At 37.8% G+C, this 21,088-nt stretch overlaps 2 protein-coding genes across 3 annotated transcripts in view; one reads left to right on the top strand and one right to left on the bottom strand.

Moving 5' to 3' along the window:
• The window catches only part of LOC117962576 (bifunctional 3'-5' exonuclease/ATP-dependent helicase WRN-like), a 29,351-nt gene extending 22,450 nt beyond the window's left edge, over positions 1-6,901 (top strand). For both annotated transcript variants that reach the window (XM_059012955.1, XM_059012959.1), the window contains exons 32-36: positions 254-416; positions 1,370-1,593; positions 2,452-2,571; positions 2,864-3,007; positions 6,475-6,901. In XM_059012955.1, coding sequence (XP_058868938.1) covers positions 254-416; positions 1,370-1,593; positions 2,452-2,571; positions 2,864-3,007; positions 6,475-6,591 — 768 coding nt within the window. In that variant the 3' untranslated portion in view covers positions 6,592-6,901. The remainder of the gene's footprint in view (positions 1-253; positions 417-1,369; positions 1,594-2,451; positions 2,572-2,863; positions 3,008-6,474) is intronic.
• A 76-nt stretch (positions 6,902-6,977) lies between these two features.
• On the bottom strand, positions 6,978-19,782 carry LOC131719916 (uncharacterized). Its single transcript, XM_059012963.1, has 8 exons — positions 19,701-19,782; positions 19,061-19,185; positions 16,605-16,717; positions 15,380-15,485; positions 13,454-13,597; positions 11,880-12,013; positions 10,202-10,369; positions 6,978-8,313 (listed from the first exon to the last, which is right to left on the bottom strand). The coding sequence occupies exons 2-8, from the start codon at positions 19,167-19,169 to the stop codon at positions 8,185-8,187; spliced, it is 903 nt and encodes a 300-aa protein (XP_058868946.1). The 5' UTR covers positions 19,170-19,185; positions 19,701-19,782; the 3' UTR covers positions 6,978-8,184.
• Positions 19,783-21,088: the final 1,306 nt, after the last annotated feature.

The following is a 21,088-nucleotide window of genomic DNA, read 5'->3' as shown; positions in this document are numbered from 1 at the left end:
TGGGTTATTCAGTCTGTTTTAAAGCAGTAGGAAGGTGTTTATTTTTTAAAATTATTGTTATATATAATTAGTTCCAAGCAATGTAATGGCTTTTATTACTTTTTGAAAAACGAACGAATATCCGAACGAATATTTAAATTGAGAGAATAGCAGGACATGAAAATCCTGTGTCCTTCCTAGCACTATTATTTTGAAAGCCTGATCGAACCGCGTCTGTTAGATGATTAATCACACAGCATGCTGTATATTCCAGAGGAAGGTCGCTGACTCCAGGAGCTTGCCCGTGTCCGTGGTTGGTTCTCACCTGTCCCAGGCCCTGAAAATAGGGTACCCCTTGGACACCGAGCGAGCCGGGCTGACACCTCAAACCCAGAGAAAAATCACAGATATCATCAGAAGTTCTCCCATTAATTCCGGTAAGGCATTATAATTTGTGCACAGTACAATACAAGACAAATGTGAATCTTTTAATCCTTTTTTGAGGATACCTTGTTGATTTTTGAAAAATAAAATTTCTTGTGGGGGGGGATTTACTGTACCACTCTCCTCTTACAGTGTGCACAAAAGGTGAGTAATTGCACCCTCCGTCACTGTTTAAAAATATATCAGTTTTCATCAAGACTAGGCAACAGAATTTTACATTCCGCAATTAAACAGTTACATTGTAAACCCAGCAAGCTGATGTAGACTAAAAAAACAGTAATCACAAGTATGTACCAGCCCCTGGGCATTAAACTGTGAAATTAGCTGGGGATTGGTTTGAGAGAATAGCCAGAACATTTGATAATTTATCACAAAAGAACACCAAAGTTTAAAAGAGCATTTCCAATAATTTCAAATACACCTAACACAGGCTGACTCTCCGGTCATTAAGCTGTAGGAGTGAAAATCCAAAACATGTATAGCTTGGTTAAATCCTCCAGAGAATTATAATAATTATTATTATTATTATTATAATAATGCAGGGGTTGCATTTCCATGCATCCAGGGATAAAGCGCGTGACACGCTTTTGAGTTTTACGTTTTTCTAGACAACCACTTACCCTACTGTGACAAAACTTGTTGACGCCATTCTTTCAAAGAAGCGATTGGGAGTATCAGAATCTGAGATGTATGGACGCACCAGTCTGTACTTCTGTCACATTTGTATAGATGTTGGTACCCGTAGTTCTGATTGTATATGTTACTAGCATACTTGTTTAATACTGCTTTGTGAATTTGAGAGTATATACCTAAATTGTTCTGATTTGATGGTGTGCTGCTTGTACAGGGAACCTGCATTGTATTAGCAATGTCTGAATGGATCAGATCCCCAGTGTATTATTAGTTCTGGATTGTACCTTTTTAAAATGTGTTATCTTCTTTAAAGACCTGAGCAGACAGAAGGCTATTCGAGACCTGGTCCCTCAAGACATAGAGTCCTACCTCATCAGTCTGACCATCGCATTACTGCAGAAACAAACTGGAAGTGGCCAACCAGGACAGCAGAGCACTGGCCAGTCTGGACCCAAACAAGGCCCCTCGAATTCGGTCAGCCAGCAACAGAAGGTGGTGACCGTAAAGGAAGAGGCTCTGACCTGGATTGAAGCAGAGGTGTGTAAACACGGTTCAGGTGCAGCATAGCATGCAGTACTGCAAGACCAGTGCTCCCTTAATACAGGTTCTCACGACTCACTCGTTTGGTTAGACCATTTTGGCTGTAAGTTGTACTGTATTTTATTGTACAGTATAATTGCCCTTCACTAATACACTGCCCATAATATAAAGAAAGTTTGCTAATTTTTGTAGTTACAGTATCTACTTGGCACATGAGCAGACTTTTTTTATACTTGTTTTTCTTTCTATATACAGAAAACCCTTTTTTTACACATATTAAAGGATGGCACCAGTGTAGAAAATAAGACATGCATTGTTCACACAAGGAATGTTGTGAATTGTTTCTTCAAATACTAACCCTAAAACAAATACGAATACCCCTCCAACAGCCTGGTGTTTGTGCCTGAAAGTAGTGTGTTAATACAAGAATAGAACCGTCTTGCTAAAATTGTTATGAATTGGTCTGTATCGGTGAATTGGAATTAATAGGAGCAATGGGTAAACTAGCACCCTTTGCACAGTGTGTGACCTGTACATTTGAATAATAATGCACTTTTAATAGTAACATTTTGTTGTTCTGCAAATTCTATGAACTATATTAAGAAATGCATGGTTTGTAGGCTTTCTGTAATATTGAAAGGCAACAATGCTAATCTAGATTAGTATTTTTATCATCATACATTACCAGCAGGGGTCAGCAAACCTCCGTGCAGTAATACGATTTAGAGTCTAAATAAATTAGTAAGAAAATCAATTTAATTTGAAACCTCTTGTGTTGATTCACCAAATGTAACATACGGAATTTAGACATAGCACTCTACAATACTAATTCATTGCATCTGTGATGCCCCTTAGGAGAAACCTGTGAAGAAAAGTGCACTGACATCCTTGATGACAAAGTGTCAGCCGGAGCAGGGTTATGCTGATGAAATAGAAGATGACCTGCTTAGTGACATCCCTATGCCAGTAAGACCGGTAAGTCTAAGTAGCAGGAAATAAATATCGCCTGTTTCCTATGCCAGATGTGGACATGCATCAAATGAAAGGTGATTGATTTCTGTTTAATCGCATGTCACGTGACCGATGGGGTTTGGGAAATTTATTTTTAGCCACACGGTGCTATTTTTGTACACTATGCTATTTTTGTACACTATGCCTGTGTATTGCCGCTAACAGAACTGAAGCAATACACCTCAACCCCACTGGAACAAGAATAAATGCTGTACTGTTATTAAAAAACAAAACAAAAAAAAAACGTATTTCTTAGGAGAGTTGCACAAAGAATCGTGATGGGCCTTCGGCCCCCGCTCTGAAAGCTGGGAGTCAGAAGGCTGCTCTTGGAATGGCTTCTTGGAACCAAGGAGAGCTGGATGAAGACACTCAGGAGCTCTTTGGGGACTTGCAGTCTCAGGTAAAAAAAATAAAATAAACAACAACATAAAACTGCATTTCTTACTTTTCTGTAAGAGCTGTTACACAGATCCGATGTGACAGCACTTACTGTGGTTTCCCTCTTCAGTTAATTAATATTTTAACATCTGAATAAGAGTATGATTTATCTGTCTCTAAAACCTTTACACTAAGAAATGGTTTACATTTTTATATATTCGTTTTAATTGTAATTGTAAACAGTCTGTAATTGTATAATCCATTTGTACTGTGCAAACGCACTGTTTTTTCTCTGTGATGTAGCATCTAAATTAAAGTTTCCAGCACCACAGCTGATCAGTTTTGCTGGACTGCTGCTGTCAGACAGAGTAGGTGCCAGATGTAGGGTAGCCCCTAGCTAAGCCAGCCTGTTCATCCTGTAAGAGTGCTGTCTTGAAGAGATACATTCTGAGATCGGATTAGACAAATCAAGGATCAAAACTAATGTAAGTAAGTTGTAAAACCTCACACAGAGGCAGGGGTGTATCGATACACAGAGGTATCCTGTATCCTTTGTGTAGTCCCAGAGTCACAGCTACACAGAGGTATCCTGTATCCTGTATCCTTTGTGTAATCCCAGAGTCACAGCTACACAGAGGTATCCTGTATCCTTTGTGTAGTCCCAGAGTCACAGCTACACAGAGGTATCCTGTATCCTGTATCCTTTGTGTAATCCCAGAGTCACAGCTACACAGAGGTATCATGTATCCTTTGTGTAGTCCCAGAGTCACAGCTACACAGAGGTATCCTGTATCCTTTGTGTAATCCCAAAGTAACCGCTGCCTGTAGTATTGTGCTCATGACGGTCCATCAGCACAAGAGCACACTGTGATCCAAAGAAACAGTGACCAGCCAAGAGTTAAACACTGGCCTTTGAATAGATAGGATCTACTGGGTGTCAGGACTGCAGAGAGTCCTACTGATGCAATAGACTCTTCCTGTCATCTTTACTACCAGTGAATAAATGTGTTTTAAGATGCCCCTTAGTGGATTTCCAGGTTATGGGGAAAAAAAAATTCACCAGCGGGAAACAGTACAGTGTGCCTACCACTGCCTGCCCTCTAACAAGGGTAAGGCATCTTGCATTAAGTCTTTGATTTAGAGTGAAATATTTTGGGGATGTAAATACCAATGCTGTGTACTTTTGCTTTCACCCAACTCATTTTTCCACATATCACTTTACTCAATGTACCCCCCACCCCCCCTCCTTTATGCCCCCCAGGGATTTTCTAAAGCAACAGGTTCGTTTTGCTTTATCTCGCTATGTTATCTCTCTAAGTATAGATTTCTCTGCTGTTGTTTTTTTTTATCTTTACGTTTTTTTTATATATGAAGTATAAAAAGAGATTGTTTGTTTGTTTATTTTATTTTTTGTGTTACATGCTTGACATAACTCCTTCACTTCGGCACTCATTGCATTATTCATCTCTTGGCACTCCACACCGTAGTCGTTCAGACGATTCCATCTACAGTCATCCATAACCAGCAACAGTCACGAAATCAAAGCTTATGGTTGGCTGGGTAGATAGAATACACAAGAGGTTATAAGCTTCATTTATAAGACTATTAATATTTATTTGTACATCAGAGCCTGTGAATAATGTTCCGGTCCTAAAATAAAAGGTTTGATTTGAGGCTTTTTAGCTGAACAAGAAATCCCATTACAGAAACAGACACAGCAAATACCCATCTTAATCACTGTTTGCTTAAAAAATGAAAAGCTCAAAGAATGTATTTTGATTTGGAGTGAAATGCCTTGGGTCTGTTACGCATTCAGTACTGCATAATGATGATTTAATATAGGTTGTGTTAGCAAGTAGACCTCTTGTGGCTTTCAGAGACAACAACCATCATGCTACTACATTACTGGTGTTTGTGGGTAGAGCACACAGCTCTGTGGGTAGAAGTTTGCCTGTTCAAATTCTGATCTCACATCAGCATCGTTATGGAAAAGTGAGCGCCATGCGTTCCTGCTGTGGCTGATCGAGAATCCCATCATATCTGTAGAATTCTAGTAAGAGAGACACACAGTAGCATGAAGGGGTTAATTATGAATAACTTTTTATATGTTGTGATTTTAAGAAACCTGTAAACTCAACATTTTAGTAGTGTCTTGAGGTACTCTGGAAAAGCTGATTCTTAGACAATGTTTTAGATAAGGGAGTCAAGCCATTCACCCTCCCTTTTAATTGATATCCCCAATCGTGCTGTCAAGATGTGAAGAAAACGTCAAGCCTGTCGAGGGCAGGAGAATGCGTTGAAGAACGACCCCTTTTTAAACCCTCCACAAATAAGATTTGTAGACTGGTAACAGATTGTAATTTGACAGCGATAAGCTCTTCTTGTCCTGCTAAATGAAACTGTCCAGTGGTCCTGATGGAGTGCTGGTTGCGTGTGCGTTTTTCACATGTCTATTCATAGTGTAGATCAATATGTCCTTATTAAATTGCCCCATATTGAAAGGAATCGTCGCGGTCGTGAAAGGGTTAAGCCGTTAGCAGTGGATGGATTGGAAAAGAAAAACCTAATTCTCTTGAAATGAAATTTGAAGTTCCAGATAAATGGCTTATTGTGCTGGATTATAATCAGATGAAGCAAGCCCTGTGGCTCTCATTGATGTTTTCTATCTATTGTTGTAAGAGTAGTGGCTTGGCAGCACTTTGCCTGCTGAATCTCAATGCACTAATCCCACTGGTAGTGCCCATCTCACTTCGTGAAGATCTGTGGGACCAAATAACAAACTCCAGTCGCCATGGTGATTCTTTCTTTCTTTATTTGTTGTGCCCCAGTGCTCATTCTAGGAGTGTTAACCATGCTGGAGATCAGACTCCACATCTTCCAGTGCAAACACTCTATTAAACATTACACCCTCCCACTGTGATGCATCAGAGCGAAAGAATGAGAATAACTTATTACAGGATTTGATTCAGCCAAACCATAGTTTTGTTTTGTAGACTAAATCACGGATTTTATATAGCCGATGTAAAGTTGTTTTATGCTGCATAATTCTGCACTGTTTTGAGGTGTGTATCCCTTCTTGGGCTAACCAGGTTTTCCCAATACATGGATTGGCCCTCATCCTAATTAGGCTTTACAGGATTAACATATCCTGTAGCATTACTGCAAGTGTTCTTCTGAATAAAACTAAACAGCAGCAACCCCGCAGTAGAGATTTTGAAAACAATTGTTTGAATTGTAAATATTGTCATTTTAACAACATTGTTTCCCTGTTAAAGACTGCTTTGTATTGACTACAGTATCTGCAGAGAAGCCAGGTTGTAGTGGACTTGAAACACGACAAGCATTTAGGCAATGTCTACAATTTGTTATAATATACACATTTGGAGGTATACTGTTTGTATGTCACACATGTATTTTTACATATAACAAGGGGACCACTCAAGTTGAACTAGTGGCTAACTAACTACAGCATCTGCATTTCTTTCTCAGAATTTTAGCCAGCCTGCCAAGAGAAAATTACCAGCATGGTTTAATGCATCTAAAGGAAGCAGCTCTTCATCTACTGCCACCAAGAAAGCCAAAACAAAAAAAGGTTTGTTCATGTAGAATTGAGAATCTTCTGGGACCTGCCTAAGGAAGTTCTTAATACATTTGAGTAAAATTCCAGAATCTGGGATCAGTCTTCACTTGAGCAATAAGTTAACACAGTATTCATAATTTGTATGTACAAAACCAATGCATGTGTCAGATTTCTTTATCTAACAAAGATAGCATTTCATTTAATTACTTTATTAATATACAGTATATGTATATAAATGCATTTATAAACTGGTACCTTTTTTGCAAGGTGATGAAAGCACTTTATTACAATTTTTATGTATGATCAATTAAATGATTTTTTTCATTGTAAATTAAATTCTCTAGTCTGATTTTTAAATATCACTCTGATCTAGGCCGGGTTATACGTACATTTCTAATTATATGACACCTCTGTGGGATTAAAAACAATAATCTTAAAATAACAGGACATGGTGCGGTTTCAATAAACAAACATTACAGATGGTCCCGTTCACAGCACAGCAAACCACATGCCAAATGCCTATTGTTTTTCAAACAAATAGTTATCCCTTATCCTGGTGAGAGTTGAGCTGTGCAAGGGAGGGAGAAAGGACTAAAAACATTTGTAACCGTGTTTCTTCTGCCTCTCAGAGTTCATACACCTTTTTCATTTTCCAGCTGAAAGTGACTAATTAATTTTTATATATATATATAAATTAATTAATTAGTGGTATTAAGGATATCTTAGGTGTCTTAGTTTTAGAAATAAGGTCAAATGAGAAATCGACAGAAGCCACTTTTTTTTTTTTTTTTATTAAATCTGTGAATTGTAAACCATTCCCAAAACGTTCCTTGAGTGGCTGTAAAGGTATAAATGTTAAAAAAGAACAAAATCCTAAACGACATATTTTTCTCATAGTATATTGCTGCTCTTTAAATCAATGCAATTGAATACTATATGAAAATGCAAAATGTGCAATACAAACACGACAATACAATACACTTAATGATAGCTAAACAGTAAACAACCATTGATGCAAGATTTAAATGTTGACAATGGATGTGTTGTGTAACACCGTGAACGTGCTGGACATACGGCATGTGGCTTTCATTAGGATGACTTATTCATTTTCCTGACAAAGTGTTTGTGGTAAAGGTTTATATTGCTTCTATTTTCAACTGTGTTGATGCAAAGAGGTTTTACTTTATCTATGGATGAGTAAAAACTGCATTGAATCTTTTCTCAATTACATGAGATCCAGGCAGCTATATGGGGTGTACTGCTTTTACAGCACTTAAAGGAGGATGCAATTAGTGTAACAAGACCTTTCCCAATAAACAAGTTATGGGGCATATAAACACTACATATAACAGCCTACATGAGGTCAGAGAACTGGTGAGCTTGATGCACATGATGTATGTTTAACAGCATTCAACAAAGCTTGAAACATGTTAAGAATGTTTAATATTATGATGGTACCCTGGTTTTTAAAAAAAATTTGATCAAATCATTTCCTGTCTTCTGTACTGTGTAAATATACTGTAATATCCCCCCCTCCTTCCCAAGGATAATGAAATGCTCTTTAAACTAATTGGGGCTCTATTCAATCAACCTCCTTTTTGAAATGAGCCATTCCGTTATTAAAAGCTGAGATGGAAGACTTCATTGTTGATGTCCGTGTTCCCGCTGTCTCTCAGAGCAGTCTGCAGTACATGCACTGGATCCTGCTGGCCTGCTGCGCTTCGCCACACCTGTAGCATCTCCACGATCTGTGTGGAAGAAACAAAGGCATCCGGTTATAGTACCTCGGAAACTGCTCGAAGGTCCAAGTCATAGCTACCAACTCGTTTAGCTTGAAGTGTTTAAGAAAGCCTGCATATGATAAGCTTCTGAGATACGAAGGTCAGGCCATGCAGTGGCAGCAGTGGCAACGGTTCATTTGTCTTGAACAACACCAGAAGTCCAACTTGACCTAGGGAATCATAGAATACAGTTATGTACCAAGTATGAAGCCAATATCTTAAAGCTTTAGCAGCCCTGTTCACAAAACTTGTAAGGACTTAGAGGAATGGTTTTTGAAAAGTGATAGAGAGATTCTCTTTGGCTAAACTGCTTTGTAATATGAGACCACAGTATAATCGTCCCCTTATGTCATCGGTCAAAGTGAAGGGTACTGTAATATTTTACTTGGTGAGTTTCCATAATACTGAGAATCTGAAACTGCTGACTGAAATGGTTTAAGGCAGGGGTAGTCAACAGGCGGACCGTGCCAGAACATTTTGAGTGGACCGCCAAGTCATATGCCAAACTGTGTTTTTTCTTGCATTCACATTGGAAATTTGAGAGACAACATGGTTCTTATGAGCGTGGTGCGCGAGGGTACAGCAGGTGTCACTGTGATAGCAAGTAGCAGATACAATGAACGGCATGAATGAAACAAAATGTACAACAGCATTAGAAGCTAAAATGAAGTGAAACTGCATGTGTTGGCTGCTGTTGCCTGTTTTGCAAGCATCAATCATTCAATCTCTATGGCTAATAATTGTGATTAGTATTTTTTTTTTAAATATAAAATTCAAATACAATTGTTATACCTTATGGTTCGAGTTTAGAAAAATGGCACGTAACAGTAAACAAAGAAAAAAAAAATCTACACCAGTACTGCAGAAAGCATTTTTGTTAAGTAGACTTCCCAAGCCGATTAAAAATATTACAGGTAAAACATAATATAATGTTTTTTTTAAAAAAACAAGTACAACTTGTATTTGTGTTATTCCGGGGGAAAGCACATAATATTTAAGCGATATGTGTTTGGGTATTTGTTCTCCAAGATGAACATTATTCATATTATTAGCCTTCTGTTTCGAGTGATGCATATCTTTGTGCCTCTGTATTGCTCTTACTGATCTGACCTGTAACTCAAGCCCCTAGAGGACCTACCACTTAAGTTACTGTGAGTATTAGCCGATTACAAATGTACTGAATGTAAAAGTACTATAGATTTATTATTTCTAAGGTTTTTATATTTGTATTTTAATTCACTTGAAAGTATTTTTTCTTTCATTTTTGTTTTCTTGTGCTTCACTTTTCTTTGCTACACTAAGCTTTGTTTTTACAATGGTGAAACACAATGTTTTGGTCTGCTAGTACAGAAACATATAAGAATACAGTAGAGTTATGTAATTCTATAGTTTTAGCAGGGAAAGAACTCGTGTAGAAACAAGTTAGCAAAAAAAGCAGACTAGTGAAGAACTTCTAAAACCAAGTGAAGAACCAACATGTATTTGTGTAGTTATGTGCTTGTTTGAGGGTATGGGGATAGGGGTCAGAGTTAAAATGTGCTCTGGAGCTTCACCTTGCTGTAACTAAGAATTCTGGACCTTCACATAAAATAATTGACTACCCCTGGTTTAAGGTATTAAATTACAATAGCTAAATTAGGGGTAGATGTACAAGTACTAGAGAAGTATTGTCTTTCATTAGCTCAACCCTGAAGGGGAGCTCAAGATAAAACAAGGAACAATATTTGCAATAATATTTCAGACTATAGACCGCTATGACTGTTCTACCTCATTAACACGCTCATCTTTGCTGATTTTATATATATATATATATATATATATATATATAAATAATAATAATATAGGTTTATCTTACCTGGTTCTGTACTTCTAAATGTTTTCTCTCAAATGTTTGACTGTCTGTCTCCAAGAAACCAAGGCTATTGGCCAACAGTTTCCAGTCTCTTCTCTGCCTAGACATCTCCACAGCAATTTTAAGAAGCTGGTTATCTGTTACCTTTCTGGAGTCTTGAGCTGTAGTCAACTGAAACACAAACACCACAGTAAATATAACAGCCTGTACGATTAGGGCAAGTAAGACAAACCAGACAATAACCTCTAGTCCAGTGGTCACGGGGGGCGGTGGGCGGGCTTACTACGTGGTGTGCACATTACTAATCAGTGGTTGGTTCATGCAAAAGAAAAAAACACAACATCAGTGACATACAGAGAAGCCAGTAAGTAGCATGCTGAATTTTTTTTATTTATTTTTTCACTGGAAATGAACGTGGGTGGGTGGGGGGGACGGGACGGGACACAAGAAGGGGGGCGCGGTCCAAAGGGTTTGAGACCCACTACCTCTAGTCTAACCAAAACCCATCAACTGAACTTGAAGGTTAAGAGAGAGAGGAAAGCATTAGAACAGGTCTGAGTCTGATTAAAACAAACTAGATGAAATATTTATAAGCATGAAGCAGGTTTTTGTGGCTATTTAACTGGATAATCCTCTCAAGGGAGAGAGCTGGGAACATAATTTATGAAAATATGCTGATCCTGTAAATCAAGTAGAAAAGTGATTTCAGTATATGAAACTACTTTTGAGGGCATTCCTCAAAGAAAACTGAAACTGACATTCAGAAGCAAGGCAATAAGGGTGCTCTAAATTATCAGTACTGTTTTGTATTCTATAAAGTATTTTCTTCTAAAAAAAAAAAAAGTTTTACATATTACCAAGGAAAAGTGTTTATTTTATAATTATTTATTTTTTTAAACATGAATCGTAAATAAAATTGGAAAATGTAATACAAAATACACTATACATGTAATACATAAAATAATTTACTTTGCAGTTTTAAACTGTAATACCACATAACTAAAATAAATAAATAAAATACAACAGTATAGAAATAAATATTACAGTTTATATGCAATGCTATTAAAAAAAATACATGTTTAATTTATGTATTTATATTCAAGACACAAATTAAGTGTTTCTGCCACCATCCTTTCTGACTGTAACCAATGTAGACCCCAAGTTAGTTGAAAATATGTCTTTTTCAACTCCGCAATGAGGTTTTCTTGAGACTTGGGGGTAAACTACGCATCACAACTGCTGCTGCAGAGTCACTTCCAACAGGACCTCAGCTTTGCGTCTCATCTGAAGGACGAAGCACCAGGAGGTCAAGTGACTGGCTCAGGGTCACACACAGTGAGACAGTGTCTGGGATTGCACCTGGAACCTCCTGATAACAAGCCCCTTTCTTTAACTATGGGACCAACCACTGCATTCGCTATCAGTCAGAAATATCTGACTGCGATGACGGCTAACAACTAATTAAAATCTCTGCAGCGACTGACTCCGGTGAAATTCGACTGACGACTTCGACTTATGCGGGTCTAAGCCAGTGCCACTGTGTTCCTCAAGTAAATTATTTAGTTTTTTAACATACCCAGCATATTGGAATTACATTGCCACAAAAAAGTACAAAATACAAGTTTAGGCACGCTATTTAACAATATTACAGATATACACTGTCCTTTTTTTAGACACTTACGTCTCTCTGGGGAATTTGTGGTGCACTTGCTGCTGTGAGCTTGTGTGGTATCACTGAGAAGTGCAGCAAAGCTGACAAGGTTTCCTGTGGGAGTTTCTTCATCCATGCAATAAACTGATCTTCATCAATAAACTCTAGAACAATATAAAATCCATAAAGTATGCCGGTTTTGGAACATTCGTACCTTCTCTAGTTGACGGACAGTAGACAATTTCAAAGTGCAGAAACCCGTAAATTAAAGACCGAATATTTATAAATAACCTCTGTCCATAGGGAACTTTTACATGTAAAAAATGATAAATAAAATGGTCCCAACCTTATAGAATATCTTTCTTGTGTAAGTGGCTCATTTTTTGGATTACCCCAGAATGTTTCGCACAATACAACAATTAGACACTTTAATACTAATGCTTGATTAAAGTTCAATATCAACATGCATTTATTATTAATGATCCATAATTACCAATTTCAGAGACAGAGTGTAGCAGTCTTTCCTCCCTTCTGGTCTAACAAAAGAGCTCTAAATAAGCATTTTTATACCTAGCTTGTGGTGACATCATTCTTCAACAATGCTTTCTTTTTGCAACTGTTCTCCAGTACAGCTTCGTATCCTCCTATACCTTTCCTGTCTTGGTCACTTCTAATTTTCTATGATAAACATAGTCACAATCCATGCATTTGACACACACACACCCTGTTAATAAGATATATTGCTACAAAAGATCACAAGACACAGACATTGGTACAGAAGATCACATGACACCGACAACCTCCATATATCAAACCCAAATAAAGAATGTGTCCTTTACGGTAACTTTCTACAAGTTTGCCTTTACATCGGGTTAAAGAAAATACACAGACACAGCATAGCAACATATAAAACAGAAAACAACAGCTCATCTTGCAGCATGTGAAAGCATTTCATCACTGAAATTTCAATTCTGCTCGATAGCTGACCGGTATACACAGTGTTCCCATTTTGTCCCATAGAATGCATCAGCTTTAAGTAAGAAAGGTGCAGATGATGTCAAATTAAATTCCAGCTCCTTTGTGCCCCTTTCCCCCGCTGCGTTCAAATTATAGTGCATGCTACAGTGCCTTATAAACACACTTTGACCCCCAACTTACAGAGAACAAGATTTCTGACATGTCAGTTATCTGCATGCTGTGGGCTTTTCAAGCCATGCAATGCACTGCTTTGTGTTAAAAGCTATCTGTAATTGCCACACCTGCCATGACACTATGCGTTAAGTCTATCTGTTTGCAATTGCAAATAACATTCTTAAAAATGTGTGTTTGTACTCATTATAGCTATTCGCATGTTTAGACGACTGCACTTCAGGTCCCCGGCCTGTTGTGCCCTTATTATCTCATGACGCATAAAATTACGTTGCCGTGTGGCAGAAACCAGGGAGGACTTTTTCTTTCATGGATACTGAACCATGAGCAAACAGGCTCATTTTAAGTAAGGGTAAAACCCCTGGTTGAAGGAGTTTAGACCTCCCTAATGAGAGGTGCTTACGGAGAAGGTCTACATGTACAGTAATACGTTTTGCGCATCTTCAGAGTCTTACCTTGGTTTTTCGTGTCCATTTCCCACATTAGCAGGCTGGAAAGCTGGTTCACTCCCCCTTGACTTTCCTTTGGGTAAAGAGCTTGTAGAAGACGCTCTAGAGAGTCCTTGTTCAGGGAGCTGCAGGCTAATGTCTGATACAACCCTGAGAAAATGAAAACAACTGGATTAGGCAGGAGGTGATTAGACATTGCAAATGTAATTCCTATAACTATACTGTTTAATTAAAAAAATGTAATTACTGCGATACACTATTTAATTACCTGAAAGTTATATTTTTCTCACTTAAAACAAAGTTGCCCCCTTTTGTCATAGTCTTCATAGTTTCTGTAGCGAGTCATTTTAATTAGGCTGGTTACATGATAAACTGCGAACAACAGCAACACTATCTATACAGAATCATGTCTGCTTTAAAAAAAAATTAGACACGTAAGCCTGTCTCTAATGGTTTCCAAGACTTGAATAGAGTCTCTTTCTGTATGGTCAGCAGTTTGTACCATAGCCATTACAGTACCTGTAGTCAGACATCAGGGGAATCAATTAATCTCTAGTGCCATGGCATTATCATTTTTAAGAGAAACTTGATGTAATAACAGACACAGCACCCTATCTGTTAACTGGAATGGCCTTGTTTGTATGCAAGCAGACAGTCAAAGAAAATAACTGCTTTAAACTAATAAGCCTCACATTGAAAAGAGTGGCTCTGCTGAAATGGATAGACCTGGCCAAGACCCTGTCAATCACTGTATAGTTTTGGAGGATAACAAAATTGCTGCTGAGGGTCTCACTGGAAATTTCCATAATGCTTCCACTGCTTAGTAAAGTTAAGACCTCTCTTGAATGCCAACAGGCAACCATTTCATTAGGAAATCATATGAGTGAGATCAAGGCCTAGTACCAAAGTAAAAATATCAGAGGGCTTCCTGAGTCTGCTGCTTTAGTCAGATGCATATTAAATCTCATTAGAAACTAACATGATTGTCTAAGACTGGATGTGTGACTACACACCGTACAACAGGAAGTAAAAAAAAAACCATGTTAGTTGCGGATATTTCTTTCAGCATGAAATGTTTTTATCAGATCTATTTCGTTAGTTCAGTTAGCAGTCCACATTTCAGGTGGCTCATATACTTTCCCTTCCTTCCATGGCTGATACACAGAGAACGGCAGTGCATAACAGGTACAGGATTAACGGATAACAGGAGGTGGGAAAAAGAAAACGCTTGTGTTCTTCCCAAAGCGTTTTACAAACACACAATAATATCACATTGTTAATATAACCTGAGTAAAAACACTCTGGTGCAGGTTACAACATGCAGATTCGGACAGGAAATCTGACTTTATAGCATCTGGGGAGTTTACGACTCTGTGTATTGTCAGTTTCAGAAACAGCGCTGTCAAATCCTAATCACTTACACAAATATTTATAATAAATTCAATTGTAAGAAAAATGATTTCTAATGTGTGTTTAACATCTCCAGAGATTTTCACCCCACCCCCATGAGATAAAAATGGGATCCCACAGCAGTGTGGTTTTAAAGACCACCCTTATTTTAGGATATTTTTACGATGCAACCGCTTGTCATTTTGACACAATGACAATAAGGAGAGAGTAAAATGAATAGACACGATGTACATTGTGACAGGGTGGACCCTGTCGCTGGTTCATCTGCGCTGCCTCTGATTGAACAAGGAGGCTCGCCCGGGGGTGGGCTGATCGGGAGTTCCTGATTGGCTGGGGGCATGCCCACTTCAAAAAGAGGCTGTGTCACAGATCGTGGCTGCTGTAAAGCCATGAGAATGCAAAGCGCTGCTGCTGGAAGATCCACAAGAGCCTGACCGCTGCTGCTGCAGGCCCATGGGCTCCAGTGACCAACCACACATGTAACAAAACACCCTGTTACACACATGCAATGCAGATTCTTACCTCCCAGTTTTGTCTCGATGCTGGAGTTAGACAGCCAGTACACAGCACTGCAGTATGTCTGGAAAGTCACAAGGCCATCCTCTGTGACAGGTATCTGCTGCACCAGCTAAACAGAAGAATAAACACGTGGGAATCAACTGAAAAACCAAATAAGATGGTGCTTTCACACAACTAGCCTGAGTCAGACAATGGGAAAAAGTGTTTCTTTTGTTTTCGCAATACTGGTTGTTTAAATATTAAGCTTAAAGGGGTAATATGCATTAAATTACATTTCCATTGATTTAACTCGATGTATGTCTTCCATGCCTTGTGTCTTTGTCTTTCCTCTCCAGGGAGTAGCAGAAATGTGTGTAAAGTGTGTGAAGGGAAGCTCTCGTGAGAAACCACGTATCTCCTGTACAATACATAGCACCTATTCAATTATAGATTTGAAGGGCAGCAGCTATTCAGCTGGGAGGACGTTTCTCATGGGAATATAGAAACAGGTACATTTTCTGTTTGTCAGCAAAAAAAAAAATTAAATTAGCCATTTAATTTAAAATGATTGTTATAATAAGCCTGGTGAAATCAGGCTTGTTTACAGTACTTTGAGACCTATACGCAAACACATCATGAATTATGAGGTAGAACTACAAGGAGATTATTTGTGTGCAGATTCATTCAGATCATTCCAAAAAGTTATAACAGCATTAGCTGAAATGTGTCTAACGGATGTGACATAGTTTCAACTAAAAACACAGGAGCAGAGCCTAATGTATGCAAGAATTTAAAACACAGCGCAAAACTCCTGATGAAACTCAATCTGTGTTTCAAATTACAATAAAGTATCATACCACTGTGCATTGTGCACTGCTGGAATTCATATCCCACGGTTTATGATGAACGAACTGAGGCCTAAACACTTATCCTTATAGCAGCTGTTATTTAATGAGGTATGTGATGCACATATGGGCTTCAACAGCACACTCAGGTGGCAAATTCAGGGTTCCCATGATTTTTTTTGTGGGTGTATACCCCAATCCGAGCGACTTTATATTAGCCCTGTATATTGTACAGCTATGAATTGTACATTTTTTCTCATGTAGTGATATAATATTGTGCTAATTTTATTTGCAATCAATCATATGTGTTGAAATAATTTAAAAACACATCATGGGAGTCATGTACGTTTTGAAATAATACTACTAATACTAATAATACAACTGATAATAAAACATTCCACTACCTGTCTATTGAAAATATCATCCTTTATAAACCTGTGGCGATGAACATTTCCATTCTTATCTGGCTGCAGCAGCAGGAAGCGACCCCAGCACCTCTGCACTTCAGGAACTGGCACTAACATGCAATCAAAGCAAAACCCCATCAGAGACGTGAAGGTCAATTCACTTGCACAGGTGGAGAAATAGTCCAGCACACTGGAGAACTATCCTGAAGTAACAGTAAAAGAGAAATACAATATGATGAAAACCGAAATAGTTCAATCGCATATTATAATACATAGGATAACAGGTGCCTTGGAGTCCATAATAAGAGATGTTACGCACTCTCAACGTACCCAACATGGTCAACTACCAGGCAGCAATTCCTTCTGCTTAGGGTTCTATTAGTTAAATAATACAAAGTTGAGGGCTTATATAGACAATGGCATACATATTTAATGTAAATAACATTCCACACTGGAACCTGTTAGCACGTGAAACAAGTATCAAGCATTAGCCTTATGTTGCTCTGTTCACTCCATAAGCCCTAGCATATCAGGCAGCCACAAAATCAATAACAAACACCAGAAGGCACCCAGATGCCTCTGCCCCCGGGGCTTTCCATTGTAAGTGCACAATTTGGTCAAGGTGGCTTCTGTGAGTATGCTACACATTGTGTGCTGTAAAAACGTTGTTTAAAATAAATATGGCACACAATATCAACTATACTGGTCATTTAAAGTCCTCACAGTTGGTTTTATTGTAGTTTATGTACCAAGTGTGAAAGGACATATCTGTGCAGGTGTTTTATTTTGAGCCCCGACTGCCATGGAACAAGGATGTAATTACTAGCAATACATTCAGTAATGTGAATCTGTGTATTTGCTAAATAAATAAGTAAATAAATAAATACTTTTGATAATATGATTCAGTAGAAACTTAGAAATAGAGTAATTTATATAAGCTATATAAGACAAATGTTTAGATAAGAAGCTTTTTTATGATTCACTTTCCATTATGGGCAAATTGCCCATGTAATACATTTACTACGGAAGGAGCAGTTTGCCTGCGATTTGCCCGTAGGAGCGTTTAAAGGATGTTTGTTTGTTTATTGAAACTGCACCAGGATAGCAGGTCATATAAAAATGTATATACCCATATTTGTTATTACAAATATGTATTTGGAAATTAGAGAAAATGTACTGTATATGGATTTGTTTTGCACAGTTTCTTGTGTGTTAAAATATGAATGTGATTGCAGTCTGGGGATATATACAGTGTAAAAGTTCTAAAGCTATCCAGAACTGTTCCTGAGATAATCGAGTTCAACACAATCAAGTCTGAGCAACTGCATGAAAGGATATACAAAAAAAAACAACTTTATTTCGGTATCTTGTATCTTACCAAAGTAACAACTGACCAAGCAAAACGTGCTTCAGCAGTACCTCCTTTAAAACCGGCTAAACAGTACCTAGATTAGAATAACAACAATTATCTGTTTGTAATGCCACACTTGCTCAGATAGGAGGCTGTGTAGTCCAGTGGTTAAAGAAAGGGGCTTGTAACCAGGAGGTCCCCGGTTCAAATCCCACCACAGCCACTGACTCATTGTGTGACCCTGAGCAAGTCACTTAACCTCCTTGTGCTCCGTTTTTCGGGTAAGACGTACTTGTAAGTGACTCTGCAGCTGATGCACAGTTCACACACCCTAGTCTCTGTAAGTCGCCTTGGATAAAGGCGTCTGCTAAATAAAAAATAAACACAAAGCAGCCGAATACTTTCACCCTGCGTCTTTTATTAGAAAAAGTAGTGGATGAAATACTGGGTCCAGCATCCATGCAGCACAATCACTTCACAAATGAAGTGTTCATTCAGAGTTGTTAAGACATGACACTTCAGTTATATTCAGTGTACAGTACTGACACAGGGCTTTATTTGGCTGGTAATTGATATTTTTTACACACAATGTACAGAGTTACAGGCACATTACTATTTTAATTCAGTATCAATTAATTTAAGTAGACTGTCTGGGTACTAATATCTAGTGCATACATTTTGAGTTATTTTTGTTGTTCTGCTTACTTACAGCATGCTATATCAGTATGCCCTACCACTGTACTAAGGGAAAATGATTACTGTTTTACATCTGCTGGGGTACCAGACTGCAGTAACTGGAAGGATTGTATGGTTAACACAGGGTCTTTATCACTATGAGCCTGGCCTTTTGAAACACCTTACACAAAAAATAAAAGCAAGTAAGTTATATAATACATCACCTTGGTCAATTGAAAAAAAATATGTATGTTCTAGGAGTCTATTGCATAGCGATGTTCACATTTATTTAACTTTATCGAATTATTCATTTTACAGAAGACCAGTAGACGACTTTGTTTTGTACTGTATGTAACAAGAAAAACACAGTTTAAACTACACAACATTTAGAGCAAACTGAGCAACTGAAACACAAATAAATCCTTACTTTTACAGGCATCTGAATGGGCTGTAATCCAGTTTGCTTGGGATGGATCTGTGGAATCGATGAGGATTTGACCACTACTTTTATGAAAAACGCTTGCATAAACACCCATGTTGCAAGCAAACCTGCTGGAGTAAATATAATTACAATTCATATGAATAATATAACAAGAGCCCAATGGAAAATTTACCCTAAATGTCTATTAATCTGGATACAAATACTCTACACAATTGATGTACAATAACTGCATACCGTAACCTTAAATGTGGTCACTTCTTATTTCAGTGTGAAAAGTGCTGTTGCTAATTGACGTCTTTTCGATTTACACCCACTGCGATAAAAAAACCTTCTGTGCAGTTCGAGTGCACTTTCGTTCTAATGTATGGGAGGTCTCAGTGGTATTTTATAATACTGTACTCTTTTAAGTGTGGTAATAAGTGGAGAAACAAACTTGTTACTTGGATCAGGCGTCTACAATACATGTTATTATCTTTGAACTAAGTAGTTTCCTACCAAATCTCTAGGATAAATTCAACGCACAACCATGTTAAACCCCGAACAAACACTTCAAGTATGACCAATAATTTTTACTAACTTTACATTTATAAACGACAAAAATAAAACTTGAACTTGTTGCTCCTACCTGTACCTGAAGAAGACGTTGGTAGCCAGGCGTGGTCTGGTCGTCAGGAAAACTCTCACGCGATTTTCGATTGGTTGTGTGGGGGCTGGTAACGTTCCCATAGTTACATAATTCATTGGTACTGTACTTATTTTGTTATGACAACTTATAATAATCACACAGTCAACCTGCCTTCTGAACGTTTCATATACTTTCCAACAAATAAAGCAACTGAAGCATTTTCAATTAGAGATGAGGGGAGCTATGCGATTAGGTCGTCCCTGCACAAGACTCATTTATGTTACATTGCTTTTAGTTTAATTCTGACTTGAAATGTTAACTACATTAACTGTTAACTTCATAACATAAATACAATATTTTTCTATTAGTATTCTTTGAATAAACGTAATCATTTAATATAGTTTTACCGTTTGTTAATTTAACAGACGTTTAAAACTCATTTTGTATAGAATGTGCACATATATCATGTTGTACTAATAAAAATTACTAGGCGGTGTCCATCATGGGCCTATACACAGTACGTATAAACAGATTTATTAATGGGCGCTTGTGCTGTCAATTCCAGCCTCTATCCATCCACAGCCATCAACATTGTTATGTCATTCAATGGTTGGCGCCAGAGGAACGTGCGGATGGCGTTGAAAATCGTTCCAACACAACAGACTTCATTCCCCGGCCTAGAAGAGTATATTTTGAGTCTTAGCATGGAACCAGTTTGATTATTTAGAGCAGAGAAACAAACTTGTTACATGGATCAGTAAGTCTGCAGTTTAGTGATGAAATCATTCTGCATAATCACTTTGAAGTTTGACTTTTATCAGCAAAGAAACATAATGTGTAAAACACAGTTATACATTGTTGCAATTAAAAATGAGCAACAGACCTTTGCAGGCTGATTTACTAAATATCCTAGTTTAATATACAATTATTATTAACATTACATTGTGTGCAGTTTAATTGATTGAAAATAGTTTCTGGGAAAACAAAAACAAAATCATATACATGATGGGTCACATTTGTAAAACATTAGTATGTTGGTTAATGCATACACCTCAATGCACTTTCTCACATGATAATGCTTTATGAATACATATTACAATCTTACATTCTTTACTGACCTTAAAGGGGAAACAATCGAATAACATGTCTGCCATGCAGGCATCAATATATGTTTAGTGAAGGTTCGGGGAGGTGTGAGCCAGGGCTTTGCCCCTTCTTAATTTCACCTGCCTATCATCATTGACTAATTTCACCTGCCTATCATCATTAACTCCCTATTTAAACCCAGTCACAGCTGAGATCTTTCTCTTGCATTTTGCTTTTTCCCTCCTCCTCACTTTATGATATGTCGTGTGCCACGTGACTCTGTGTTTCAGGGGCCCGGAGGC

The sequence above is a fragment of the Acipenser ruthenus genome, chromosome 1, assembly GCF_902713425.1.
Source record: "Acipenser ruthenus chromosome 1, fAciRut3.2 maternal haplotype, whole genome shotgun sequence".
Classification (NCBI taxonomy): domain Eukaryota; kingdom Metazoa; phylum Chordata; class Actinopteri; order Acipenseriformes; family Acipenseridae; genus Acipenser; species Acipenser ruthenus.
The sequence above is the reverse complement of the archived record's forward strand: the minus strand, read 5'-3'. Positions and strand labels throughout refer to the sequence as shown.

Excerpts from the sequence above, each read along its gene's own strand:
- LOC131719916 (XM_059012963.1), bottom strand. The coding sequence starts at position 19,169 with ATGGGTGTTTATGCAAGCGTTTTTCATAAAAGTAGTGGTCAAATCCTC. Across the intron at positions 12,014-13,453 it reads AATGGACACGAAAAACCAAG|AGTTTATTGATGAAGATCAG; the intron begins GTAAGACTCTGA and ends ATATTGTTCTAG. Across the intron at positions 8,314-10,201 it reads ATTTAGAAGTACAGAACCAG|ATCGTGGAGATGCTACAGGT; the intron begins GTAAGATAAACC and ends TCTTCCACACAG.